Raw genomic sequence first — 27999 nt, forward strand, 5'->3', positions numbered from 1 at the left:
GAAGAAGGGTTGCAACGAGGCATTTATCACACACCTCACACATCACCAGAAGATTTAAAACATTTATTTATACAAATGTACAGCATTTACAATAGTTAAAAAAAAAAATTAGACCTTTAAAAAGAATATCACCTATCTAGCGCCTGACAATAAATATGGTGCAGCTCAGCAATAAATGCTCTAAGAGACCCCCGACGGGGGGAGAGTCATGTGCAGGGTCTCAGCTTCTTCTCCATCCCCTGGACCTGCTCTTTTCAGTCCCATTGTGTGCCAAAGCTGAGACAATTTGCCCCCACTTTAGCATATGAAGAAGGCCACCTTATCCTTCACTGACTGCAAAGGGAGCTGAAGTACCCAGCTTGCTCTAACACCTCTGTAGTGCTGATGTATGACCTGGATCAGTGGAGTCACAGCCTTTGTGGGCAGGGAGCACCACCAGGTACCCCAAAATGTCTCTGGTCTGCCCGAGGACAGAATGAAGGCAGCTTTCCACCAGATGCTCTGGGTAGTAGGTGGCTACGTGCCTCTTATCACGCAGCTGGCAGTGGCACACGTGTCACCTCCGTGGTGGCACCTCCTTGCGTGGTGGCAGTGCTCCTCCAGCTCCCTGGGAAGGAAAGTGCCCCTTGTGCAGCGTGGTCCACGTGGTTACAGGCAGCAGGTTTGGAGTCACCGTAGCACAGGATAGGTTAGGTTGGGAGAGTTAGGTTATGAATCCTGCTGCTGAACAGCCAGCACCTGCACAGGATGGGGCAAATACCACACACCACAACAGCTGAAGCACGTTCCCAACTTCAGCTCCAGTTCTGCAGGATAATAGTAATTAATAAATATTTAAATCTCAGCAGGAGAACTCGTCCCCTGTGTCCTCCTCCCAAGGCACACGCAGCAAGCAGCTCTGCCAGCACCCAGCTCTGCTCCCGAGAGCTGGCACAGGAGGGCACAGCAGGGCTGATTATTTTTTTCAGGGTCTCCAAGGTCGGTCTAACTGGCATAAAATAGCAGATTGCAACTACCCCCTTAACACTAGAGAGCTGTGAGCGAGTCACAGGAGCACTGAAAGGACTTCAAAATGCAAGGATTTGAGTGCCAGCAGCTAGGCTGGCCTCAAAAGATTAGTTTTATATGCAAAAGGTTAAAAAAAAGGAAGAACCAGTGCTCAAAGTTCAATTTTGACAATAATTATACATGGAAATTTTAAAAATACTTATCTCGCATCAAAATGCCCAAGTTACTTTGGAGCACGACTAGCCAAAATTAGCCCATCAAAGAAAAATTTATGATTATGGTGGTGTTTTTTTTTTTTAAATAAAGAAAAAATAATAATTGTTTAGCTTTAAAAGAAGTCCACAGACACCCTGTTTTTATAACTGACCTTGCAAAACAAAGTCGATTCTTTTTCAACAGTGATTCAAAACATTATATATATTTATTTATATATATATATATATTTATGATAATTTATATACTACAGGCTTACCCACTTGCAAAACAACCTTTTTTTTCCTGGCAATAACTGTGTTAAGTATTGTTTAGACACTTAAAGCCTGCTGAACATACAAAAATAAATATTGCATACACGATGTCCAGACAAAAGCAGAAGCACAGGTCACCAACACAGAGCTGCAGCCAGTGCTATCCCACACTCTGCAGTGGCAGCGTGTCCACAAAACGAGACAAACTGTTCAGGATCCAGCCTCTCTCACGCAGTAACCGTGTGTCCCCTTGTCCAGACTGCCCCTTGCAGCACATGGCTCGTTCCCCCTCCAAGGGGAGGAGAAGAGAGGGCAGGAGAGGAGATGGAGCCTGCAGAGGCAGAGCAGCTCTATGTGATTTACTGCCTGTTCTCAAAACGGGCTAACTGGAGCCATTGCTGCGCCAAATGATGAAAACGAGAAAGTTTCAGCTGAGGAAGTGGTGACAACAGGAGGTGGCAGCGATGGAGTACTTCTAAATAAAAAAAATAATCTTGGAGAAAGGACAGATATTTAGAAAAGTGGTATGCATCAGTCTAAGCCTTAATTCTGGACATGTTTTGCATGAGTTTCTTCAGAAAACAGTAAAGAAACGTGTTTTGTTTTGTTTTTTTTTACCCCCTTCAAATTCATCTACATACCAGGATCACCAGTTCACTGCTAACAAAAGTCAGTTTTTCAAAGACAGCTCCAGAAAACAGATCCTGAGCACGTGTGAGGAGGCTGCATCCTCATGCTTGTGTGCCACGTGGAGCAGCACAAGGCGATGCTACGACAGGAACCCCAACAAGAGGCACGCGGCTGTCAGCGTTACGGGACAGGAAAGTCCTTTTGTGCTGCTGAGGGGGGACAGGGTCGTGAACACGGCATCCGTTGTGTTCCTTGGGAGAGGCAAATTGCAGATGCTGCCTTCGCAGCAGGAAGTGCATACCTGAAAGAAAGGAGGTGTCAACTCGGTTATTTGGAAAATACCACTGCCACTGAGTAAAGACAGAGAGGAAATTGTGACATTTGCAAATCAGCACGGTCTCCATAATGATTTTTTGTTTGTTTGTTTCTTTCTTTTAAGCCCATCTACTTTGAGAACGATTCAAGCTCTTCCACCTGTGCAGGAACAATGCAGGGCGTTCTCTGCACTAGCCAATGAAGAGCTTATTTTTCTTTACTCCCTACTAAAAATAATAATAATAATAATAAATTCGATGGAAAAAGCAATGCTGTTTTGAAGAAGTGGAGCCAGAACTCAAAGAAATGGGCAACTATTCCCATCTTCTCAGATTTTTTTGTTGTTGCCTTCACCTTTTATGCAGGCACTGGGCTGAGACGCTTCTCGTGGCAGTCCACAAGCACTGCCCGCCTGCAGCTCTGCTCCCTGGGGACAGGAAAGCCCAGCTGCAATATTTTCCTGATGGAGAACATAGATTCAGAGCAAGAAGGCCACTAACGCACTGCACCAGAGGCCGAGAGCACCAAGATGAGTACGTGCAAAGCACAGAAGGGACTGCAGAGTCCCTGAACATCCAGAAAGCTTTTGATTTTAACCTGCTGGAGAAGTTTGGGAAGGTTGAATATCAACCTTCAGAAACATCTTTTATGCATAACCGTTCTGTTCAGACACAAACCTCTGCTGCTGAGGGCTGGGGGCTTTCCCCTGCCCGTGTCAGGCAGAAGGCCGGGGAGGGTCACGGAGCAGAGGCTGCAGCACCACGCAGAGCACTTCCCACTTCTCGGCAGAGGGGAGCGGTTTTCTCCTCTGAGCTGCTGCCAGGACACTTATTTACAGAGATTATGCTTTTGTTCTGGGAGAGGCTATTCCTTTGTCTCCCTAACAAATGGAAATGAGCTGGAGCTCGTTAAGAACAGAAACTCCATCTCTGACGAGGCTGAGTTACCCACCCAACCAGTCGGACTCCCGACAGGGGCCAGGCAGATTCTGCCCAGCATTTATACAAGGAAAAGGCAATTCTCCTCACCTTGTATTCCTCGTGCTTTACGTAGGTGCATCCAGTAGACAGACAGTCCTCCAGTGGCACACAGCGCTTGGTGACGGATACGCTTTCCCCGGTAACTTTCATCATGTGTTGGCTGAAGCAGTACCTCGTACCTAGAAAGCACAGAAAAATGTGTTTACCTGACAAATTCGAGGCTTTTGATAGTCTACGTGTAAGAAGAAACAGGAAAGAAACCTTAGCATTTCAAAGAAGAGAACATTGTTGTATTTATTTCAATACACAGATGTCACCAAATGCATACTGCAAGCTCTGACCCAAGCCCAAGACTTCAAAGCACCCTGGAACTCAAAGATTTGTTCCCAGCAGCAACGTGGGTCTGTACGTTACAGACAAACTAAAGCAACACACACATGTTGGAGAATCACAGTAACAGTTCTTGCTTCTCTGATGAATTCTCAGGGCCCAGATGGAACAAATAAAGCTTCTAGCAACCTGTAAGTCTTTCAAGGTGGTTTCTTTCTTGTTTCCAAGCATGTCTAGGTTAACAGATACCGTGTATTTTAGCAAATATAGTGAAACCATCTTGGAGATGTGTCTGTTCCCCTGCACAACGTGAGGCACAACGCCTAACCCACAGGTACTGCTCTGGGGTTGAGGACAGAGGGGGACCCCATGGGCACAACTCCTGTACATTTTTATTACCTAAAAGAACAGAAATTCAGAGCAATTCAACCAAGATATCACAGCATGAAAGGTGGTGCTCTTAAGCACCGTAGTACTGCAGGCAGCTTGCTCTAAAAAGGTGAGTCAGGTCCCAGACAGCCAGGCTAAATTTAAGCAAGCCAGCAGGGCTGGGATGTGCCCAGCGAGAGAAGTTTGCCCTTTCTGCTTTAAGCTGGGTACAGAAACACCAGACCTGGTACTCCATGTGGCCCAGAGCAGCACGTTGGCTTGTGGGAGCCAGCTTCCCAAACTGCCACAGCATTTTTGGCTGCTGCATTCGGTGGCTGGAGCATCAGCACTGCTGCAGGGGTGATCGCCCGTTGCACAAGTTGCTGGCCCACCTGCAGGATGTCCAAAGATAGAGGACTGGGAGCACTAAGTGCAGTATTCCCATACAAATCAGATCACTAACAGTTTCTGCTTGAGCTGAAGTTAATAAATGCCAGCAAACAAGGCTAATGCACAGCAGGAGGCCTGTCTTCTAGGAAGCGCTTCTCCCAGTCTCTGCTCAGTACAGGGATTCCTGCTTTAACTTTCCATTGTAATAAATTTTTGTCCTACCTAAAATGTGGTACCCCTCGTGTCCTACACGTGGTTTCAGGAGATAAGCAGCCCTCTGACCTGGAGCCTACAGGTAGCCCCAGGTTCGCAGCTCGCCCGTTCCCATCCCTAACATCCCTCAGCAAAGCAGGGTGTTCCCCTCCCCTGACAGCTATTAAGCACGAACTTCTCTTTCCAGATTAACAGTTTTTGGTCAAGTCAGTTCTGCTGGTTATTGCTAAACGCAGGCCTCGGAGTCACGCCTGTCTCCTTACACAAGCTACAGGCTTGTGTGCGGGTAACATCGTCATTAATCACCCCAAATACCACCTACTGTTGTCAAAACAGGGAGTGTCCGGGAATATTGGTCTCATCTGGTGCCAACCAGCCCGATCGTTTTATTATTGTTGATGTTGTACCAATTTGAGCTCTTTAAGCAAATAAATTCTCAAGCAGATAAAGCTCTCTGACACAGGCTGCAAACACAGCTGGTTAGTCTGGAATTCAAGCTACTGTCTTTTTTCTTTCCAAGATAAATATTGTTTGTGAGGACACTCGTAATATCCCCCAAGAGACCAGAGAGGTGCCAGATAGAGGCAGAGCAGTGGTGCTGAGCCTGTAGAAGGCACCAGCAGAGGGGTGACCCAGGCAGCATCCTGCTGACATGGGGACAGCTGTGTCCCCAGCACGGTTCCCAGGTCTTTGGTTGTGAAAGGGCTCTCTCAGGGGCTGGGGAAAACCTTAATGTCTCCTGAGGGTCTCAGCAAGGTGAGGGAGCTTGCTGATACCTGGTTGTTGGATACAGGCACCCAACGCCCTGAGACGTCCTCGCCTTCAGAGTGATGGGAGTTAATAACCCAAAGCACTGCAAAGATCTCGATGACAACCAAAAAGAGGCGGTTTCAGCTGCCCTGAGGTGTGTCAGTGAGGTGGGGCCTGGTGCCATAAGGGAGGGAACTGAACAAAGTAGTTCCCATACACACACCAGTAAAAGAAATACAACCCTTAAACAAACATCAGCCTGATTTAATGTGTAACCGAGCTGGAGGAGGACGGGGGGTGGATGAAAGTCCTAAACGTCACCCACTGCAATGGGACAGAAAAGCTTAAGGGATTATTTGTATCACTTACACGTCTTTCACCTAGAGGAGGCTCACAAACAGGAGCAGCGACCGCCGGCGTTGCAGTATGCAGAGGGAAGAACAGCTCAGCGCTGTCCCCGCGGCCGGGGCATCGAGCAGGTGGTGCAAGGTAGGGTAACACCAGCGTGTGGCTGCTTACCTCTTGGACAATAGACATCCGGAGCCCAGCGGTTGCATTCGTAATTATCTGCTGCCTTTTCGCAGGTGAAGCATTTAAATCCGTGAGGAAATGGCGTGGCTGAAAGGAATAAAGTATATTCAGTGAAAATGACCCAATTAATCCAGTTCTGCTTTTCAAAGACACACAGCAACATTCCTTCTTTTCGGATAAATCTTACTACCAATATAGCTGTCAACTTCGCCAGGAGCTGGTCCTGATTTGTAAGAGCCCTGCCACCACTAGCAGCATCAGGAGGGCACGTACGCCTGCAATAAGGACTCTGTTCGGCCGTGTTTACCCAGGAAAAATGCCTACTACCCACTTCAAAGGGTACTAATGAGAGCAAGGAGTGTTTGTTCTCTTGGTTTCAGAGCTCTCATCCAGTACTGTTACTCTACCAGTGCTGATAACATGGTATCAGATGGATTAAATGCTCCTGGACACTGTCCCACCGAGGAAATGAATGACCACTTTTGAAGGCAGGCTGATGTCCCCAAAGGGAAAAAATATCAATCTGCTGAACCTTCAGTCATTAACAGCAGCCTCCATCCTTGATTATCTCACCTAACGAAGAGCCCAGCTTCTTAAGTGGTCTCCTGGCAGGGTTTCTGTAGCACATTCAATACGTCTTCAAGACGCTGCCACCATCTCAGAAGCCAAATGGTGGCTGGGTCACATTTATCTTCACGAGGCAAAGCAAGCTGAGCCTCTGAAGCCTTGTGAGCCACGTCTCACTCCTCCTCACTGCCTTCCCTTGCCCACCCCTGGAGCACAGCGGTGTTGGCCGGACCCCGTTTGGGTACCAGAGGTGTCCTTTGCTATGCAGAAGGACTCGCTGCTTGTCAGCTGTCCTTTCCCCAGTCTCCTCAGGTGGGTTGCTGCTGCCCTAAAGGAATAGCCCGGGGTGGGACAAGGGTACAGCACTGATTAAACTCACCCGTCTCACTCTGGACAGTTAGCAGGTCATGGTTATGGGCGTAACTGTATAAGCATTTCATTTTGCCTGTGTAGAGTATAAAATTCCCAGCCAAATTCTGAAAGGATAAGTTTTCTCTGGGAACAGATGGCAGGCACAGCTCTGCTAGCACTCTCGTGGAATTAAATCGAAGCTTGTACGTGAACAAACCAACTATTAAAAGGACAGTCCATGGAAGACCTGAGGATGCCTAACACTGCTGTATCACTATTTCAGGCAGTCACGGAAATAAAGTTGTGAACAGTTTGTGCCACAGCTGCTCATGGCCACATTTGACTCTTGCTCAAAACTATCGGTGTGCCGGGTGGCTGAGGTGGCCAGAAACCCTTGAAGCAAAAAAAACACAGCAAACCAGGAGCCCTTGGGAAGCAAAGGTCCGTGCTTACTGGAGGGGTGGAGGTAGACGATGTCCTTCACCGTGAAGTCCCGGGGCTGTGCAGCCCTCAGCCAGCCGGCCACGAGGCCGAGCAGCAGGACGCGGGCCAGCCTGGGCTGCGAGGCCATCGCCCGCCGAGGCCGTGCTCATGCGGTGGCCCTGGGAGTGCGGCGGCGGGCAGAAAGCTCACCTAGGGACAGCAAAAGACAGAAGTGAGGAAATGGCGTGGACGGAGCGACCCCACCGTGCCAAAACCAGGCTGCTCCCACCAGCCCCCGGCCTGCAAGACAGGCTCAGGAGCCACCTGGACGTGGTCCTGCTGTAGGTGGCCCTGCTCGAGCAGGATGGATGGGCCCACTGGTTGGCCTGATGGACCCAGTGGTGCCTTCAGCCTCAGCCATCCTGCGATTACCTTGGCTCCTCTTCAGGACGTGGCCCTGCCCAGCCCTGCCCAGCACCAGGGGAAGCTGTGAAGGGCAGGCCTTCAGTGAGCCCAGGGGACGTTATTTATGTACTAATTACTTAATGTTATTTCATAAATCAAACATTTTTTTGGGGGGAGAGGAGATTCAGTGGCCATGAAACCTCCCACTGCTGCCTCCAGGCCTTCATCTGGTGGTGGAGGATTTGCTCCTCGCTCAAGGCCCGTGTGGGACCAGCAGCACAATGGCTACTGGGGGCCTGTCACTGGGCTTGGCTCCTCTCTGCAAACAGCCCCGTTATTAAAACACCATGAAATCCATAAAAATACTGACGGAAGCAGATAGCACTTAGTGCGGAGCGTTAACTGCTGTTGTTTTAACCTTTCAGAGGAGGAAATGCCCGTTTCCATCGGGTCTACTCCACAGATGTGCATCAGCCGGGGGAAAATGAAATCCTGATTAGAAACAGAAAGGAAATAAAACGAGCCTCTCCCAGCCACATGAAAGCAAAGAGAACGAGGACGGGTGGCTGCCTGTGTGGTCTCAGAAAGAGCCCCAGCGAAGCCAGCCGGAGCCCACCCCAGCAAGGCAGGGGGCTACCTGCCTGCATTTAGGGCTAGTTGTGTTTCTGAGCTCCTCGTGCCCAAATACACCCTGACCTGGAGCTAAATCACCACATGTCCTGATGGCTCTGAGCCGAAAGCAACGGGAGGAGATGGAGCATCAAGTGCACAAGCAATGGCATCAAGTGGGTACACTCCACTCTGCCTGGTTTTGCTTTCGGGGCACATATCTATGTGTAATACAAGTCACACACCACATAGCACAAGCAAACAAGCTGTGTTTAGGCTCCGTAGCTGAGTCCTCCCACATATAATACAAAAAACAATTTATTTGGTTTCCCCAGCATAGTCACAAAAGGTGTCTGTACCCATAGCACTGCTCAAAGTCTGCCAGTTGAGGACACCAGTTGCCCCTCCATCACACGAGCTCCTTATTTTCTGGCACCAGCTGCTTATTCAGCCAAATTTCCACATAGCTGTTGGAACTTGCCTAGCTGTCAGAACCAGGGGACAAGTGGTTGTTAGTCCTGTGTGAAAGGGAGGCAGAAATCCTCCAGCTGCACGCTAAAAATACCCCAGCCGTGCCTCTTGTAATCAAATAGCTTAATTGCCAGCACCACTTCCGAGGAGCTGCGAGAACCACAAATAAATAGAGAGAATTCATTTACCCACCTCCATTCTGCATGTTTGAAACAGATTTAATTATAGGAAAGGAATTTAAAAAAAATAAATAAATACAAAAATTCCTGAGGAGAAGAGTTGCTGAAGTTGATACTGGTTATTTAACAAAACACCTGCCACTGTTGCAGACACAGCAAGCATTTTATAGCGGGTTGTTACACAAATACACACACACATAGCGTGAAGGGAGATACCCTGGCGTAGATAGAAGTACCTGTTGTCATAAATCTGAATACTCAATATTTTACCAATACTTTGGGTACGTAGACATGGATAAAAGCTCTGTCCTTTGGGCAAAATGCACATACGAATATGCTACGTCTGGCTGAGGAAATGTTTGTTGATATTTAAGGTAATGCTGATATTTCATGGAGAGTGGAATACCAAAAATAATTTTAAATAAAATCAGTGGATCAGTAATTACTGCTCGCACTCATTCCCTCTGTTTTTACACACACATGAATAAAAATTATCATTTTCTTTTCATTTTTAAAGGAAAGATACGAGTCATTATGGATGCAACTCTTTTACTTAAAACCTGCAAACTTTGGACCCAAACCAGTTTTCAGTTACCCTTTCTTACCCTCTCTAAACTGATATTTTCTCTAGAAAGATGGCTTCTATTTGTAAAGCCTGCAAGCCTTAAGAGGTTTCTTATTAAGGACATGAAGACAGTTTCCCTCTCCAACAAGACCCTCTTAGTTCATGGCTTCCAGCCAAAAATCACCAAATGTTGTACAAAAATACTTTCCCAAATGGCTTTAGCTGCTGCACCAGCCATCGCTGAGCTGCCTCCTTGCTCTTCAGCGCACGGTGCCACATTTTTTCTGCCGAATTAACTCCGCTCCCCTCCAGATTTAGCAGCGTGCACGCAGCAGCCTAACAGCAAATGGCGAGGCCCGGTCTGAATTTGATACCGGGCCGTGGTTAGGGGAAATAGTCGCATGGCATTTAGATCATACAGTCTGTTTACAAAAGGCCCGGGGCACTGACACAGAAGCCCCAGTTAACTCAATCTTTCCAGCTTCAGCAGCACCTTTCAGACGGAAAGGCATCCTCGGCCCGCTCCGCAGCAGGATTACTTCTTCCTGCCCTCTGCCCTGACACGCCGCTGGGGAAATTACCCGCTGGATTCCCTAAGCAGCAGCCCGATGGCCCCGTGTGTCAGGTCTCATTAGGGAGGCGGCATGTCGGCCTCGCCGGCACCTCGCCGCAGACAATGGGAGGTCCCCGGCCCCAAAACCCAGTGCCAGGCCTCCAGCTCTGGGGCAGACGCGTTGTCGGAGGCAGCGGCTGATTGCGAGGACGTCTTTGTCCTCACAGGTTAGATATCCAGGTAGCTAGAGGTAGATATCTCCTAACTGGCCTCCACCAGAGGCCAGGAGCAGCAAGGCACTGCTGCAGCTCCTTATAAACACCAAATCTCCCCATACAAGTACTCAGGCATGAAGGAATCCCAGATTTGTGGGCATTTCTGGGGTTTTCCTCCATGGTCAGGTCCCCCCCAGGTGGGTGTCTGGTGCAGATGGAGGCTGCCTGGTCTTGCAGGAGGCTGATGCTTGGGATAACTTCTGCTGACATCTCGGCTCCACCTTCCTCCTACATCCCCTCCTTGCTCTCCAGGCCCCATCTCCAAATTTCTCTGATCTTACACTTATCTTTCCACGTGGAAGATCCTCCATCTCAGTGCCCTGAAGCAGCATTTTTGCCTCCAGATAAATAGAAAAGCAGGAGTAAATAAAAACTCCCTCTCAGCAGTGAGATGTGTCAGCCCCAAGGTACAAAGCCCAGCGTGCCAAAGCAGCAACATCTGCGAGAAATCACAAAAACCACAGCACAAGCACCACACGTGCAAGGGCAGCTGTGGCAACCCACACCACGCCGTGCTAGGACGATTATTTATGAGCAGTACACGAAGCAAAGGAGCTACATGCAGGGAGATGCTGGAAGATCTGCTCCTGGGTGCAGGCAAGTAATTAATCGCTCCTCGGGCACGTTACTTGAGTGACTTTCCAGCTCCTGCAAGAGTTATCTCTCCACTGCTCCAAAAACTAAACCCAAGCCTCTGTCCATGCAATGTTACCACTGTCCAAAGACAAACGTGAGCTGAAGCTTCAGCAGCCGTGTGGGATCCTGGGCAGCCATTCCAGAGGCTCTACTGGCTGTGGTCTTCCCACCACGCACAAGTCTGCACCAGCACCCCGGTTAAGCTTCTTTCCACCTGCATTTTAGAGATTTTCTTTCCAGTTCAGCTCTGGGAATGGCTGAATCCACACCAACCTCCTGATGCTCCGGGATGCAGCGAGGCGCACGCAACTTCTGCCTGAAGAACCCATAGGAGCTCTTGTGAAGAGTTCACCGCCTCTCCTCCATCCCAGTAAGCAAGAGTAATTAAACAATCAAACACAATTAGTGCTCAAATTACTCCCAGAAACATGGACAATCTAATCTCCTTGCTGCTAATTACAAAGCCTGCCGTTCATTGAGCTAAAAGCCCACGTCCTGGGGCAGTGCAGGGGGTGCAATATGTTCCCTCTCCCACCCTTTTCCCTGATGCAATCCCATCTTTAACGAGACACGGTGGCAAGACATCTTCGTTAGACGACCCTCACTGCTTCCACTTTCAGTCTGATAACAAGTCTGGCGTTTTCTTTGGACCTGTACAAACACCTGACCTAGGTGCAGTTCTTTTAATGAGCTGTAGTAAAACTTTGCTTATATTCACATATCCCCAGAGGATAGCTTGGCTTCATGTTAATGCGGAAGAAAACTGAAGTAGATACATTTTACTTGCATATTTCATACTCAGTATTGGGCACAGAAGGAAAAAAAAAAAAAAAAAAAAAAAGAATTAGATTAAAATTCAGGCAGGCCATAATCTTCATAAGAGAAAACGCAATTTATGGAAATTAAAATCTGTCAAACTGAGGAGGCGAGAAATGCAAAGTGAGACATAATTCACTCCCATTTCGCTCCGCCACATACACCACCCAGTGGCGCAGGGCCACAGCTATTTTATTTTTAATTAGATGTAATATTCAAGCCTGTGACTATCACCAGTCCTGAATTAGAAAGACAGGCAGGGAAGATCCAATAAATCACTGTGAGACCTATGCTGCATTTTTTTGCAGGGCATGCCACAGAGGCAGGAGGGGCAGCAGACCCTGAAATGAATGGATTTGGCCCAATTTGGGGTGGCCCCGCTGCTCTGTGATGGGTTACGGTGTGGGGACATCCGCTGCAGTGGTGGCAGCGAGCAGGGGCTGACCTCGACGCACGCGAGCCCCAGACAGCCCGGCTCCACACAGGCGGAGAAGGAAACCATGCATGAGCACAGAAATCCTGGGATTTTCCCACTAATAATAAAGGAAAGTGAGTGAGACAAGTGAAATAACAATGGCCAATAAAGTTTACAATATTAAGGCATTTTCTGAAGCATAATGAGACACACGAGAAGACCAAAATTTCTCTTAAGTCTGCAAAACGCAAATGATAAAATTATAAGAGGGGAAACCAAACCAAAGAGGAGCGTGTATCCCACACAACAGAGCTGGTAATGATCTAATCCGCAACCCAGACGTGAAACTCTTCACTAAAACAGTTTTCCAGGTACCTGGCTAGCATATAGACACAGGAGTTTTAAAAGGATCAGCTTATCCCGCTGGGCTCTTCAGGTTACATTTTTATTAAGTCTGGGGAATCGGGACAATCTAGGGACCAGGAAAACCGTCAGCACAAGCTCAGTGTTTTTAAAAGATCAAAGGCAGGACGGCTTAGCCTGAGGCCAGTCCTGGATAAACTCACAGAGCAGTTTGTTTGTGCTCCAGCCACAGAAAATTCAGGCTGTAAAAAAATTGCAAGAGAATGGCTGGGAGGATATGGGGGAAAACGGGTCTCAAACAAGGCCGTCAGTTTCGGATGGGTGGGATTACAGATCTGGCTGCGAGGGGAGACGGTGACACGGAATAATTGGGGAGAGACCAGAGCGGAGAGCCAAGGCACCAAAACCCGATCAACAAAATGAGCTCTGCCCAATTAACCGAGCATGCTCAGGCAGAATTAAAAAAACAGCTTAGTGGCATCCCAAAATCTAATTGGAAAGAAAAAAAAAAAAAAAGGCATCTTCAAAGGAAAGATAGTTATTTTTTTCTGCTCTCTGGCAGGGTTAGGTGCAGCAGTTTTGTACCGACAGTGCCGACAACAAGTAACAACTTTTGCTGATAAAAGCTGCCAAGGACAGGGGCATCAGCGCGGGATTAACCACTGCAGAAGACATTGCTGCTAAAGAATGAGCTGAAATGCCTGTCCGTGGTGCAACAAACTGTGCTTTAATAAAGCCATACATCAATCTGCACCATTGTGTCCTCGGTCCGCTCCTGCCCTCGCCCTCAGATCTTCAGAGCTGCGTGTGACAGCTCTTATCGCGCATCACCCCGCACATTTGACATGCTAGATTAGGCACTGAACCACAGGCTGCCCCGCATTCCCCCAACGCGAGGTCTGTACAAGCCGGGAGAATGGCCCCAAAAAAACACAGTTGGGAAGAGAAGATGGTTTTATTACAAAATAATTGAGAAGTTGAAGCTTTCCCCCCATGGATAACTCAAGGAGAGCTTTGTCACCGACAGCATCAGCCTGCTCCTGCTCCTCGTGATGGGTGAGATGTTCCCAACATATTTGCCTTGCCCATTCACACCACAGCACCGTGGTTTTGGTTTTTTTTTTTTTGCAGACCAAGGTGCTGTGCTTCTGCTGCTAATGAACCCCAGGCGGTTTTCCACCAGCCCAGCCCGCGTGCAGACGGTCCCGGCGGTTCACCCAGAGTTCATGCCAGGCCCGGGTTGCCGACCCACACACAAATCCTGGCACAAAAAGGGTCAGGACGCCGTGGGGACCCGCTTCTGCTTGCTTCCAAAGAGCAAGCCTGAAGCCGGGCTGCTGGTGTCGGCGGCCAGCCCTCAAGGCAACTGGAAATAATTGGAAACGGGCGATTTCCAGCGACACGCTGCCAGCACCCGCATCGGGGTTAGTAAACAACGAGCCCAGCCTCATCCATGCTTCACAGGAAGCATCCCAGCCCCGTTTTCCTCGTGATAGAAAAATAGTTCACCTTTGTGCTCGTCCCCATCACAACGAGTCAAGAGCTGGCATCCAAAACCCGGGCTGTGCATCAAAACAAACAAGATCATCCTCTTGCACTGCTCTGCTGTTAGCACAGCTGCCCGCTTTGCTCCACAGGGGCTGCAACAGGCATCAGAGGAAACCTGCCTTTGCAGAAATTCCCATCATTAGTCATTACAAAACAAAATTAAACCGATTCCATATCTTCTATCACGTGAAACTGAAATCGAAGTATTTTTCTCATAAAGCTCTACGCAATTATTTTACTGTCATCCCAAGATCTTAGAGCACTTTTTATTTGGTATAAGCACTAGAAAAGCTACGTTTCATTAAAGTTACGTAAAAAGAAACCCAAATTAGAACTGACCAATTAGTGCTCTTTCAGCTGTCTGGTTAATCCACAGAGTAAACAACCTCTACCATCCAGCATCATTAATTCATTAAGGTTTTCAATAGCTTCTCCAAAAAAACAAAACCCAGCACAACCCAAAACAAACAACTCCCCCTTTGCTCCGTAAGGCTTGCAAGAGTTATTTGAATTCAATTAATTATTTGGCTCCTGTCCCCAGGGTGGGGTGGGGGACACGCCGCGTTGAATTCCTTTATTTTTCTAACTTGTGGGTGAAAACGGATGACTGAAAAGCTTCAATCACCTTCACAAAGGGAAGCTGTAATGCCGTGTCCTTGGCTTAGCTTCAGACTTCGGTGTGCTTCCCACCTGCAGACACTGCTCCACCAAACCCCCACCTCCTCGGGAGCCCTCCTCGCTGCAGACTTCTCTGCTCCTTCTTTTCTCCCTTCATCCGCCCTGCCTAGATCCAAATATCTCATCCTCTTGGCATTACAAAGTCCAGCTTCCCAAGGCACGGCGTGTTTACGGAGTATCAGCGGTAATTCCAGCGTCTGCCAACGGAGAGATGTTATCTGCAGCATAGCTGAAGAATACCTCAAAATCATGCTCCGACTCATCTGCCTTCAACGCTCACCTCCCAAGCATGCTCAAGCGCTTGTCGTTCCCAAAACGCGTCCCCCCCAATTTACCCACTTGCTTCACTTTCGCACATGAATCATCCGGCGTTCCTGGGGCCACGATGCGCAGCTTTCATTATGTCACGGCTGACATTTTCGCTGCTGGATTGCCGTGATTTACGGGTTTTCATTAGAGTCCCTCTCAGTCCCACCCCCACCTCGTCGAGGAGCACAGGTCTGATCCATGAGGCGCTGCTCAGGCTTTGAGGTACACGGCTCCTCGTCTACTAATTTCTCTAAAAATTGACCTTTTCTGGCAGTTGCCATCTATGAGGCTCCCAAGTCCAGAGCACATGGACTCACATTTAAACTCTCCCCAGTTTCTTCAACACACACATTCACAACTGCACGATTCCATCACGTTTCCCAACAGCCTGCCAAAAATCACCTGCCGACTGTAGCCGCAGGGGTGCTGCCTGGCTCCAGCAACTGCACCTTCCTCCATCATCCTGTTCGCAGCCAAGCAGCTCCTCCAATTTCCTTATCTGCAAATGATAGCGAGATAAACTGCGGGCATAAATGTTCCCGAGCACTAAAAAATTACATCTCCAAGTCCTCCTGAAGACCTCAGAAGCTGCCCCAAAAGGCTGCGGGCTCCTTTGCACCCTGCGGCATCTACAGCTGGGTCCACACCGTTAGCTGAGAAGAAGGAAGACTCCAAGTCAAGCACTAATAAGAACTGATTCTTTGAAAGATTTTACAGATCACTGAAAAAATAAAGTATTTCCATCAGCCTAGAAGAATATATAATAGTCTAGCAGAATATATAATAATCTTACTCCCCAGAGCCAGCAGAGAAGCTAGCCAGCAGATGGACTGAATGTTCAAAAATCATGCTGGACATTAGAATACATTTGATGAGGGCAATTCCAAATTGCTTTCCATGGCACTATTTTAATTACCCTCTCTTTTATATGGTATTGAGACCTTGGGAAAAAATAAATCAGGCCAAGGTGCTTACAGAGAATGGTGGCCTCTCCCAGAATATCGTGTCTCCAACACGGATTACAGCATCTATGATCATCCCCACCACACTCACCAACAGATTCATATTCTGGCACTGAAAGACTGATTGAATTTCTGTAATTTCTAGGTATGCCACAAGTCACTGGCTGTAAAACCAGCTACTAGGATATACACAAGGGATTCTAACTAAAGAAAAATGGTGTAAGGAATTTCTATCTTCCTTTTAGGAAAACGTGCACCAGCTCTTAATAGCTCAAACTACCAATGCAAGAAGGACATTTTAAAAAACGATGATAAAAATTGAGAGTATAATACAAAGCAAGTCGACACGAGCTCCCCAACAGATTTGTCTGATTATTTTTTTTTTTTAATTACAGCTCAGTAAATAATATCACCGAAATCCTCTTGCTGTCATGGGAACAAATTCTGTCCTTCTTTGCATTATCGTAATTCCTAGGTATCTCCACCAGCTCCTCGGGGCTGGGGAGGATTTCAGATTACGTGACCGGAGGCCGTGCACACAAGCACCTTCAATATTTTCATTGAATTCTTGAAATATCATCCCAGCACCCTGTCCCCTTTCCTACTTTTGCCTCTGAAAATTACCTTTGTGCAGGGAAGGACAGGAAACCGAAGGGATCTCGGTCTGCCGAGATGCGCTGGGTAAGGCGGGCAGTAACCAAGGCTCCTAGGCAATGGGATCTTTCTGAACGCCTTATAAAGTTGTGCAGCCACGTGAGAGGCAGCAGGAATTAATTAGAAGACAGGTTTCCGTGTCCGATCAGGTGTCACTCCTCCTGCCACTGCTTTGTTTATGAGGAAGATGGGCACCGGGGCAGACTCCTCCAGAACAACCTGGCACCTATTACTCTACTTACACTTGTAGGGGAAAAAAATGCATTGATCAAGATAAGAACGGTGCAGATATGAAAGAAAAAAATTACTAGATAGCAGCATACAGTCTGCTCTTCTATTTATTTCCTGTGTGTCTCTGAAGCCTTCCAGTACAACCACCAGGAAATCAAAAAAAGCTCTCACTCCTTCACAAGGGATTTGTTTCTTCCACACTCACCCACTACAAAAACCCAAACGTTGCACACACTGCAGCCGTGGAAATCACTCACCTGAGAGACCAAAACAGTCAGTGGTTTACGTGCTTGCTTTATACTCTTTCAGCAAACAAATAAAAATAAAAATCAGGTTAAAACCAGAAGGAAAATAGCCACAAGTCCTGAAAGCTAAGGCTGCACAGGTTCTTCTGCTGGTGAAGATTTATGGTTTGGTTTTACAACCCCCAGCCTTTGGGGCCACGCCACGAGCCCTCCTGCAGCGGAGATTCAGCACCGTGGTTTCCCCATCATCCTGACCCCTCGGAAATTTTTCCCTTTCTTCTGCAAACGGAAGAGCAGAAATTAAAAATGTGACAAACAGCCGCCGTTTGCTATGACAGAATGGCACAGATATTTCGGTGCTTGATTTATGATCGGAGGGGTTTGGCTTCTGAGAGAAGCTCCAAGCCATGCTGCTGTGCCAGAGATATGATGTCATGTACCTCACTTTCTGACTCTCTGCCAAGCTGAGCAGTGGTGTTAAACGAAGCCAAAACGAGCTTCCTGCGCTGCGCTGCAAAACAAAAGAGCATTTTTACAACTTTCCCCTCGGGGTTAATAGAAATATATACGTTTAATTCAAGACGCCGCCACCATCTTATCGTATTATCAGCTTCGAGGTGCACGGAACAAAACTACAGCGTGGGGTACCACATAGTGCGCCTGGAGTTAAGCACGGGCAGGCACAGAGCAGGCAGCAAAGCCCGCTTCCAAATTCAGAGCACATGACACAGGGCTGGAAGGGGTAACCTAAAACCCCAGCTGGAGACGGGAGAATTATTATGGGGTTTGAATTACAAGAAATGGTTCGGGCCTTAATGCAATCCTGAGGACCGTAGGCACCCAGGGGTTTAACCACCTTAAAGAGCACAATTACGGGTCAGAATGGGAGGCAATCTGCTGTTCTTACCACTCTGCTCAAGGCAGGCAGTGGCTGCGTAACCTTAAAAGCATTTTGCATGCACAAGTGCACTCCGTTATCACCTCCCTGAGCATCGCCTGTGGAGGATGCCACCCCTGGAGGCACAGGCTTGGTAAAAGCAGCATCCTTGCTCCAAAAGGTCGCCAGACATAGGGTGATGATGCTTGTTTTAGGCAGTCCTAGTGCTTCGTGTTGAGTGTCAGAGCAGCAAAGCATTTCAGGTGATACAGAAGGTGCTGTACCATACAGCCAAGTCTCACATCGTGCGTGGTCTGCCCACAGGACATGAATTTCTGGTGTTTCAGAAGCAGCTCTTCATGTACGATCACACACAGACCACGGCAATGTCCCACGTTGGGCAAATCCAACAAGATGGACCCAAATCCCAGGAGATGGGGAGACCAAGGACTGCCCAAAGACACTCAGACCTCCTGGAGGCTGCAGCTACAGCCTCAGCCCTGAGTAATGAACCCATTTTTATGGGCTTGTTGGGGATGTGGTGCCCTGAGAAATACAAAACTGGCACAGGTCTGCAGGTACTTAGGATTGCTAAAGTCTTACTTGAAATCCTTGAGAATAATGCGAAAAATCCAACAAATGAGCGGTGATCAGACAGATCTAAGACCACTAACTGGGGGTCCTGCCCTGCCAGATGCTGCTGACAGCTGCTGAAAGCACATGCAATCATTTCAAGACAAATCACCTTGAAAGTAATCCCCCCTCCAGAAAGCTTACGATACCCAACACATGTAAACCGTTTTCAGACATCCATGGAAAGAAGAGGATTGGGAAGATCTCAGCAAAGCAATTACGTAGTCAGGACGCTGATCAGAGAGGGAAGCAGAGTAAAGACAAAGCCTGGCCTCCTCGAGGGGAGGCACTAAAGGCAATGGCCTGGCCTCCACGACCAACAGCCAGGAGCAAGGCAGGGATGTGATGGGGTCCCCAGGTCCGGGCAGCCTTCCTCAGCTCTGTGCAAGAGCTGTACAGATGCATTTGATCAAAGACACTTTCCCGTTCCTGATAGCAACACAGAAGAGCTGCTGCGAGACCTCAGAGCTTCTTCCCATCACATGTCCTGGGACTGGACACCAGAGACAAACCCACCACACACAGGGTGGTGTTGGGTCCGACCTCGAGTCAGAACCACGGCAGCTGTAGCAGCGTCGCTATAAGAAAGTGGTGGTTACCATCTCGGTCCTAGTTTCTGGAACCTCAATATCATTTCCATTCACTGGCATCACAGCCAGAGCCTTGCACATCTATTTTGACTGCCAAGCACCCTCGCAGTACAAGAATTAAAAGAACAAAAGGTGCCAGGCTTACAGCACTGCACACCTTGCCTGGCAAGCAATTTGGTGCAGGGTCCAAAGCACCAAGACCGGTCCTAATCGCCTCGAGCTCATTAATTTACAAAGCTTTGGGCCAACTCTAGCGGCTGGCAGATGATCAAGCTCTTAGTTGATGTGATCCAAACTAATCCACTAAAAGGCATTTAAAAGCTAGCCAGAAAATAAGCATTTTTATATCCTCAGAAGTGCTAAAAAGTTTTAACGGCACCAGACAGTCAAGGTGAGGGAAACAAATTTGTTATTTAGCTTTTCATTCGTTTGACAGCTTCATACACAGGGATTTCCCACCTCCAGTCCCACCAGCAGGCAGTGCACCGAGCCACCCCAGGGTCAGCCGGCATTTCTGCACCTTTTTGCACTGGAGACAGGCAGAGGAGCAGCCTGATGCAAGAGCAAGGAGGGAAAAGATTCAATTACAAACCACGGGAAGACCCAAACCACAGGAGAACAGGTCTCACCAGGCATGGGGCTCACGGTCTGCTTGAGGCAACGCACACTGCCGGCTGTTTTGCTGTCAAACTGGCTCATGCTGAAATATTTTTATTTCATCAGCTCCAGAGAGCCAGAGGTCTGCTGTCCTCGTAAGCCAAACACCAAACTACAGACAGCATCATTCCTAGCCGAAGTGTTTTAGTGCAGATAAAAGTCTCCCGTGGTTAAGGGGGTAGAAATCTGATGGTTTAGCAGTGCTCAGAGCTGCCTCACCTGAAATGTGCTCGATAAAGCGGAAAAACAACGAGAAAGATCCAGGACTGAAGCATACTGACATACAAAAACTACAGATATTTAAAACCCCTTTTTATCTGGGAATGAGTTAAGATTAAGAAAATTACAGGAAGGATTTTTAAGATGTTTTAAAGACACAAACCTCTGTACTCTGTCACATGCTGAAGCACCGTACAGTTTGGAGCAAGGAAAATAAACTCTTGTTGAGAAGAACAATATAAAGCAACAAAAACTTTCATACTTACATAGCAGCTTGCCAAGCACTTATAAAACAACTCCTAAATCTTTCCAGTCTTTAAAGACCAACTAACAGATCCACTTCTATGCACTCATCATTTAGCGGAGGAAGTAAAAGGAGGGGGACAAGGACACTTGATCATCTTCTACGCTGGCGGTAATCCTTAGAGCTTTTCCCTCCACCACAAAATGCTGTTTCTAGCTGACTGCCTCGGATGCTCTCCCTCCGAAATGCAGCAGCATCAATTCCCCAGCTGGATGTGCCTGGAAGCCGCGTGGAGCTGCCCCAGTGACAGCCGCCGTCGCTGCCCCGCGCTCACCTGGCCAAGGGAAGCATCCTCAGGGGCTTGAGGGCGTCTGGAGAGATATTAGCTCCTGGTGTCTGCAGGCTGGCATCTGTTTCCTCTGCAGTTTAGCCCCAAATGTTTGTCTGGAAAGAATGCTCTTAAACCAGCAGGGATTTCTGCGAAATCCAGCCCCCTACTTGGTTAGCTTTAGACTCTCTTAACCCAAGAATCCTAGGAAAAGAAACTTCCCCAGCTGAAAGCTCAAGGTTAGGAGAGTTTGAGAATGCTTTTAACATCTCTTTCTCATCAGCCTACACAAAAACAAAGCTCTTGGTAGATGTAGAAAAACAAAGTACATTAAATATTTAAAGGAGTTTAAATTATCTTTGACACTTGCAATACCACAATAGCAGCATTAGCCAAACTGGGCGTGAAAACCCACTGGCACCCATATCAAAACCACCTTTGCATGAAGGTTTGCCTTGTTTATGAGAAGTCAGACAGCCTGTTCTATTTATTTATCACTTAGACCTACAGAAGTGCCATAAACCCCTTCCGACAGCACTCAGGCAAACACCACCAAAGGTGGGTATTTATACAGCGCGTACGGCTCCAGCCCAAACCAGCTGCATTTGCACTTCAGAGCTATCAGGCCGATTATCCTGCCCAAACACACTTGGCTGATCAATTCAAACAAAGTGAGCACTGCTGTAACTTTCCCAAAAGAAGCCCAAACACCCTACATCTCATCCCTGACCACTCACCGACACATCACAGCATCTCAGCTGCTTCTCCTTACTGCATCCAAACGAAGCCACGTAGTCTCCAGGAAGGAGGATCACAGCCGAAAAGGTTCGAGTTATTTGGGGTACTGAGACCAAGCTGCTGCTCCTTGGGATTTTGCAACCAAGCTGCTGGAAGCCAACGAGACCGTATGACTTTAGCAACAGATGCGCGCACCAACGTCTTAAGAGGCTGAAATTTTATAAAGAACTCCCATTATTTGGGAGACAAGAGCCATTGTTTCTGCTCGCATCAGCGCTATTTTGGGAAACGGGCTGTACGAGCAATTGCCCGAATCAGCTTAAAAACAAGACTGTTCAGAAATAACATCTGAGAAGTACCACAGCTGAATCTACATCGTTTACTTCAAAAATCATACATGCCAATGCAGAGCAACACACAGATGAAAATGTGGAACTGGCAGACATGAAGAAAAGCAGCTGTTCAAGTGAAGAACATTTTGGGTTGGTTTCCCTTCTCCTCCCCACCATACCTATTTTCAGACACCTTTATGGCATGCCTTCACCTCAGCTCCCACAGCAGAACTGCAGACACAAGCTATTTAGGTAAAAACAGACATCCCACAACCCTACCGCTGATGCAATTCCCAAAATGAGCGTCTCCGGTGTCTCCCTCCACAGCCAGGCAGAAAAGCACTGCCTTCAGCAGCAGCAGCAAGCCGAACACCGTGGCATTGAGGGACGAGGAGCAGCAGCCAGCCCTGGCCACGCTTCAGTGCGAGTCCTGGAAAGCAGCATGGAGCCGCCCCGGGAAGCGGTTTCATCTGAAAGGCTCTGCACGAGCAGCGGGACAATGACCCCGAAAGGGAGCCGGGGCTGGAGCTAGCAATTTCCTACTACTGAAGGGGGAAAAATACACAAACCGCTGCTGTGCTAGCATTTGAAAGTTCCTGCAATAAATCAGAGGCTAATGACCAAACTCGGGCATGCAAGTTTAATTTTTTTGCTTTCTTTCTTATTAGGAATTTTTATAAGGTCCTTGGGCACCTAATAGCCATATCTAATAAGCTCTAAATTAGGCAAGGTCATGGGTATGCAGCTTTCAGCATTTCTGGGTATAAAACACCTGCAAAATACCAGGTTTAGATGACTTCCAGTCTTCCAGAATATTTTCTTCACCGCACCATAAACCGATTTCTAAACCCCAGCAGTGCGGTTCATTAACCTGTTGCACAGCGCAGACCTTAGGAAGGAAACGCCCCTGTCGGTACAAACCCAAGTAATTCTGTAACGTGCCTAATGCTGAAATATTTACAGTAATGTTTTGCTGGCCAAATACCTCCGGTACACAGGGAGTCAGCTGGCAGGCAGGCAGTCAGCTACCTACAAGCCACAATTTGTCTGCACGACAGCTAATGAGATGAAAGTAGGTAGACACAAAAGCAGAACGTTTGCTGATATAAAGGAACTGCTGACAGAGTTTGATGACAGAAATTTATGTAATTCTGGTAAAGAAAGGCAGTTGTATAGAAAAAGAACTATACAACCTAAAACAACCCCCCCAGAATCTGAATATAATTGATTATATTCAGACATATATGAACAGGAAAAAGGAGGTAATAAAACTTTTACTTATATTTGACTCTATTCCTCCCATCCCATTCTATCTAGTGCAATCCCTGATTAATATAAAAAAAGGCAAAGCACTAAGGTAAGCCCTTGCCACAGCTCACTCAGAAATACACGCCGGTGGAGGAGCAAGCAGGACAGTTCACATCTTCATTCAAACTACATCCCAGTATTTAACTCCCACGAAGAATTATCCACGTATTGCAGCCAGCTAAATGCCTGGCATGAGGCGCAGCTCCTGCTGCGTGCACCTGCAGTATCTCTTCCAACACAGACACAGCCTCGGCTCTGCGGCGATCCAAATAAATAGCAGCGCTGTGGACTGCGACCAGATCACACCCTGCTGCACTGAAGACGAATATTAACCATGGGTCACGTAGGCATGAAGCTGCACATCATCCAAACGGCAGCACCATTTACAGGGAACTTCTCTCTTTTTAACACACGCCAGGCAATTAGTCATGATTTTATTTGGTACACGTTTGTCAGCAGTATTTCAGAAGTTAACAGTGATATATGGTCCATGATGAAGCTGTTCCTCCTCTATGCACACATCTCACAGTTCCACGCCAGCGTTGTAAGAGCTGTGCTAGAGACAACGAAGCACTGCATAGGTACAGGAGAACAAATACTGGCACTTACGGAAAGCGGTGTTCATCGCTGGAGCATATGGTGACTGCGGGATAAGAGCCACGCTCTTCTGTGAGTAGGTCAACCCCACAACAAAGAACATGGGAAATTCAACAGGGGGGGAAGAACAGCACAGAAGAACCGATACAACCATTCTAATACTCAGCAAAAAGGGAAAACTGAAGGATTTTTAGCTCTTTAAGAGAAAGAAGGCTTTCCAACCATCAAGCAGCCTTGTCATTCAAGCTAACCTGTCTTCCCAAAGAAATAATCAAATCCAAAATAAAGAAAACGATGAAATAAGCATGGAATATATTAGTGTTCACGTCATTCTTTTCTAATTATATCACAAGAAGGTATTGTCTCATGTAGAAATCTACCTACGGTGCCAAAGAAGTAACAGCAATTCTACCTTACCACCTACTTTGCGCTATTCTCACTTAGTAAATAGCTTCTTACAAAAGGAAGATGCCTATCAGCAATCCAGATACGCCACATTTTATCCAGCCACCCTAGGATTAAAATAAGCATTTGGTTTCAAGGAAAACGAGCTCATTTTCACTAAATACGTCTTGCTGGGTTTTATCGAACTGACCGATCAGGCGTATCGATGCACACTCCACTCTCTCCTGCACTGTTCACCATCGCCCGAGCTCTGCCATTGGCTCGGTTGACCTCTGCGAGCTGCTCTGCCTTTTCCATCACATCAATTTGACAGACGCTAGATGCGATGTGGGGGCCAGGAAAAGGGGTGGGTGGGTGTGTTACAGTTTACCAAGGCCGGGTTCATCAAAAAATGTCTTGAAGGAAGTACAGCGAGTATGTTAACGCACTTTAAACCACCTGCTAGCCTTGATGACCAGTTTCTAACAGTAGTGGGAATCTGGGACAAATCTAGAAATTCAGACTTGGGTTTCCACTGGCAAACCCCAACCCTACTCATGAGCAGGGACTGAAAACAAACAAGAAGAACTGTTTCTCAACTACACGGTAACTTCTTTGCCTTTTACTCCAGAGAGTCCAAGGAAATCAGGCTCAAGATCAAACGCGCGAATGGCAGATAATTAAACAAGCGGATCGCTGACGCATAAATAAAGTTTTAGATTTACAGCAAACAAGTCCTCTTCTGTATCCCAACCAGGCCGGTGTTTCAGAGCTTTTTATGTCGGCATTGGCCTAAAAAAAACAGTGGAAACTTGAGGGGTCGGGTTCCCTCCCCGCTGGCACATCCCTGGCCCACAGACCAGAGGAGAAGGCCGGCTGAGGGCCCATCCTCGGTGTCTGTGTAACGAACCAGCGGCGGGTTGGGAATCACTCTGAGCAGCACTAATGAGCCAAATGACTGTTATTCCTGCAGTGATCACCCACCCACGATTACCCCGCTTTATTTTTTACTTCATTCGGCAGCGATGCAGAGGCAGATCCAGTGAGGAAACCCCCTCGCGAGGCCTCTGTGGCGACACAAGGAGGGTGCGAGTTCATGGCTTCCTGAGGCAGAAACACCCACGTTTTCACTTCTGCTGCCCTCCCTGAGTGCCTGTGCCCGTTATGTGGTGGATGGCACCGCTGTGCTGTCACCCAGAAGGCCAAACACCAACATGGGAAGCCCTTGTGGCCCCAAAGCCCTAGGAGCAGAGCAGCAGGCAGGGCCCGTCCAGCCTCCCGACACCACAGCGGCCGCGGGCTCTGCTGTGACACGGGGCTCCTGTGGTGAGAGAAGTGAAAAACTCCACAACAATCCTGCTGAAAGCACATTGGTGGGGATTTCTGCCCAGTTCGTACCGAGACCTTTATTATTTGCCATTAATTTCCACAGAAAGAGCTCTCTGAGGTGACATAATCATTTTTTGCGAGAATATATCTATTGAGCCAGCTCTGCCCTTTGGAAGATCAGTCTACGATAACAACTCAACCTGTCCTTACAACAAATAGCAATCTTGTCCTGGCCTTATAGCCAATCTTGCATAGGCAAAAATGACAAAGCACAGCACCCCTGCATGCCTTGGGCATCCAGTGCTGCAAAATCAACAAATACACACCTAAAAACATCCCAGGCAGGATGGATATTCCTGCAGGTACAGCCACTATTTGTGCAGGTTTTTATCTCTATCAGTACCCATTACTAAGGGAGAATTTCCAAGACGTAAAAGAAATCACACAGCTGTGTGAAAGAACAATATTCATTATATTGTGTTATTATATAGGCAAGTGATGTACATTTCACTATTGAATGCAACCGTCATTAAGAAGCTGTCAATATCATCTCCAAATAAAGCATATTTTAGCAGAAAAGAGAGCATGCCTTGGCTACAACTGGAAACACAATTATTTCTCTAAAAACCTATTTTTTTTTTACATAGTGATATGGTGTTCTTTTGCTTTTAATAGCAGTAAAGAATAGGAATTTCTTCTGCATCAGCAACGCAGCTCTCTTTTGCAGAATCATACCATATATAATTATTACATTTGCTTTTACTTCAAAAACAATTTTTGAAGAACCACGATTTCATGGACACTCAGAAATCACAGCCCCACCTCATAACGCCTGCCACATCCAAAATACCCGCGCTGGGAGCAGGGCAGTCCATGCCAGACACGTAACTGCGCATCCACTCGCTCCATCACCCAACCAGCACCGAATGGCACAAAGCGCCCAGACAAAGCGCCCCTGGATTTGGGCACACGCATCTCCTGGGTTCAGTTCTCAGCATCACGGAGCTGAGCCCTGCAGGCTGGCACATCCACGCTGCAGAGAAGCCTCTGAGAGCAGTGTAAAGCTGCTGCAGCCCCATGGGATGGGGCTGTGCTGCCAGCCTCACTCCGCAGCCTGCTCCTCAGCACCAGGGTCCACCCGTGGCGGTGGAAACTTCTACTCGGTTGTAGCAAAACCCCGTGCGTGGGCAGGAGGGGCTCGCCCCACTGCTCCACCTTTAGTGGAGCTGCTAGTAAATAACCCGAATTTAAATAGTCTGGCTGGTATTTGTTATGCACACGGTGCTGAAAACATTTACATTTAAATTAAAACACATTTTTTCTAAGCGTATGTCAACCAAACCAACTTCTACGCTTAAGAGATCGCTCTTTTACTATAATTAAAAAGAAAAAAAAAAGGATTAGAAAAAGGAGATTACAACAAAAAGAGACGTACCTTTGCACCATGTGTTTTCAGCCCCACAGGTCAGGGGGCTCCCATCGCACCCTCAGCAGAGTGGGGACCCCGGGGACATCCTCCAGGTGCTCTCCGCCGGCCGGTTCCTGGCTCCCCGCAGTGGGAGCTCTGGTTGTGCGCTCCACAAGTGCCCCGGCTCCGTCCTGCGGCAGCCAGGCTGCTCCGTCATGGAGCAAACGTGCCCTCTGCACGTCTGGCCGCTGCCTGGCAGAGGGGGAAGATTAGGATCTTAGCAGGGCAGAGATTGTGCTGAGCCCGAGGTTCCTTTCAGGCGTCGTTAGAAATGAGATGCAAAACTATTTCAAGCGCACGTATACGTATGCACATGTATAAATCAACCGATCGTTTCGCTGCTCTGCTCCCTCGCACAAGCCTCCCTTGCTTTACGAGGAAGATCTGCAGATGGCAAAGTGTAAATTCAAAAGCAGGAGCAGAGCCCCGTGGTCGCGCGAACGCAAGCAGGAGACAGCCCTGAGCGCACACGCAGACGAGTCGCTGCACAGGGGGGTTACAGAGAGGCAAGCAGAGAGGCTCCCCCCTCCCCAGCTCCCCGCAGGTCTGGGAGAGCAGCCAAAAGGGAGAGGAATGGCATCCCACCCTGCTTGGGCACCACAGAGCCTCCCAAAATGTGATTCCTTACCCTGCTGCTTCTCCTCTCCTCCGAGGGGCCGATGCCAGCGCTCAGGAGGGTCAATGGCGAATGATTTCTAACTATCTGCTCCAGATGGGAGTGTCCTTCCAGCGATGAATCACGCCGTTTTATCCCAGCATAATGTTACAGAACGCTTTACTCAAGCAAAATTCCCTATACGAGGCTGCAGGTTTTCATCTCTTGCCAATTTCGAGTGGGTTTTGTTATCATTAGAAGAATGCAATTACGTGCATCTCGCTGTATTCCAGCCTGTTTCTCAACAGACTGAGCACAAATACCTGCAGATATTTAGAGACGCATGACATCACGTTTTCACGCAGTTAAGTGGCTTTTAGATAACAAGCAGTGCCCCGTCCTTGAGAGCACAAAGATTAGATAAAATATCGAGAGAGAGCCGTGGCTACCAGCCGCCTGCTT

At 47.9% G+C, this 27999-nt stretch overlaps 1 protein-coding gene across 2 annotated transcripts; it reads right to left on the reverse strand.

Moving 5' to 3' along the window:
* Nucleotides 1–46: 46 nt before the first annotated feature.
* On the reverse strand, nucleotides 47–27871 carry LYPD6 (LY6/PLAUR domain containing 6). 2 transcript variants are annotated; one of them, XM_027458379.3, is made up of 6 exons: nucleotides 27571–27871; nucleotides 26910–27134; nucleotides 7355–7534; nucleotides 5972–6070; nucleotides 3449–3579; nucleotides 47–2406 (listed from the first exon to the last, which is right to left on the reverse strand). In XM_027458379.3, exons 3-6 carry the CDS (start codon nucleotides 7470–7472, stop codon nucleotides 2245–2247), a joined length of 510 nt encoding a protein of 169 aa, XP_027314180.1. In that variant the 5' UTR covers nucleotides 7473–7534; nucleotides 26910–27134; nucleotides 27571–27871; the 3' UTR covers nucleotides 47–2244. The 2 variants fall into 2 exon arrangements, with proteins under 2 accessions (XP_027314180.1, XP_027314181.1); XM_027458380.3 differs by lacking the exons at nucleotides 26910–27134; nucleotides 27571–27871 and adding an exon at nucleotides 21524–21678.
* Nucleotides 27872–27999: the final 128 nt, after the last annotated feature.

Source organism: Anas platyrhynchos, chromosome 7 (assembly GCF_047663525.1).
Source record: "Anas platyrhynchos isolate ZD024472 breed Pekin duck chromosome 7, IASCAAS_PekinDuck_T2T, whole genome shotgun sequence".
NCBI classification, from domain to species: Eukaryota; Metazoa; Chordata; class Aves; order Anseriformes; family Anatidae; genus Anas; species Anas platyrhynchos.

What these genes read in the sequence shown, in the direction of transcription:
- LYPD6 (XM_027458379.3), bottom strand. Translation starts at nt 7,472, where the DNA reads ATGGCCTCGCAGCCCAGGCTGGCCCGCGTCCTGCTGCTCGGCCTCGTG. An exon ending in CGTCTACCTCCACCCCTCCA is followed by an intron (nt 6,071 to 7,354) that starts GTAAGCACGGAC and finishes TATTCCTTTCAG; the next exon opens with CCACGCCATTTCCTCACGGA. An exon ending in GGATGTCTATTGTCCAAGAG is followed by an intron (nt 3,580 to 5,971) that starts GTAAGCAGCCAC and finishes TGTGCTTTCTAG; the next exon opens with GTACGAGGTACTGCTTCAGC.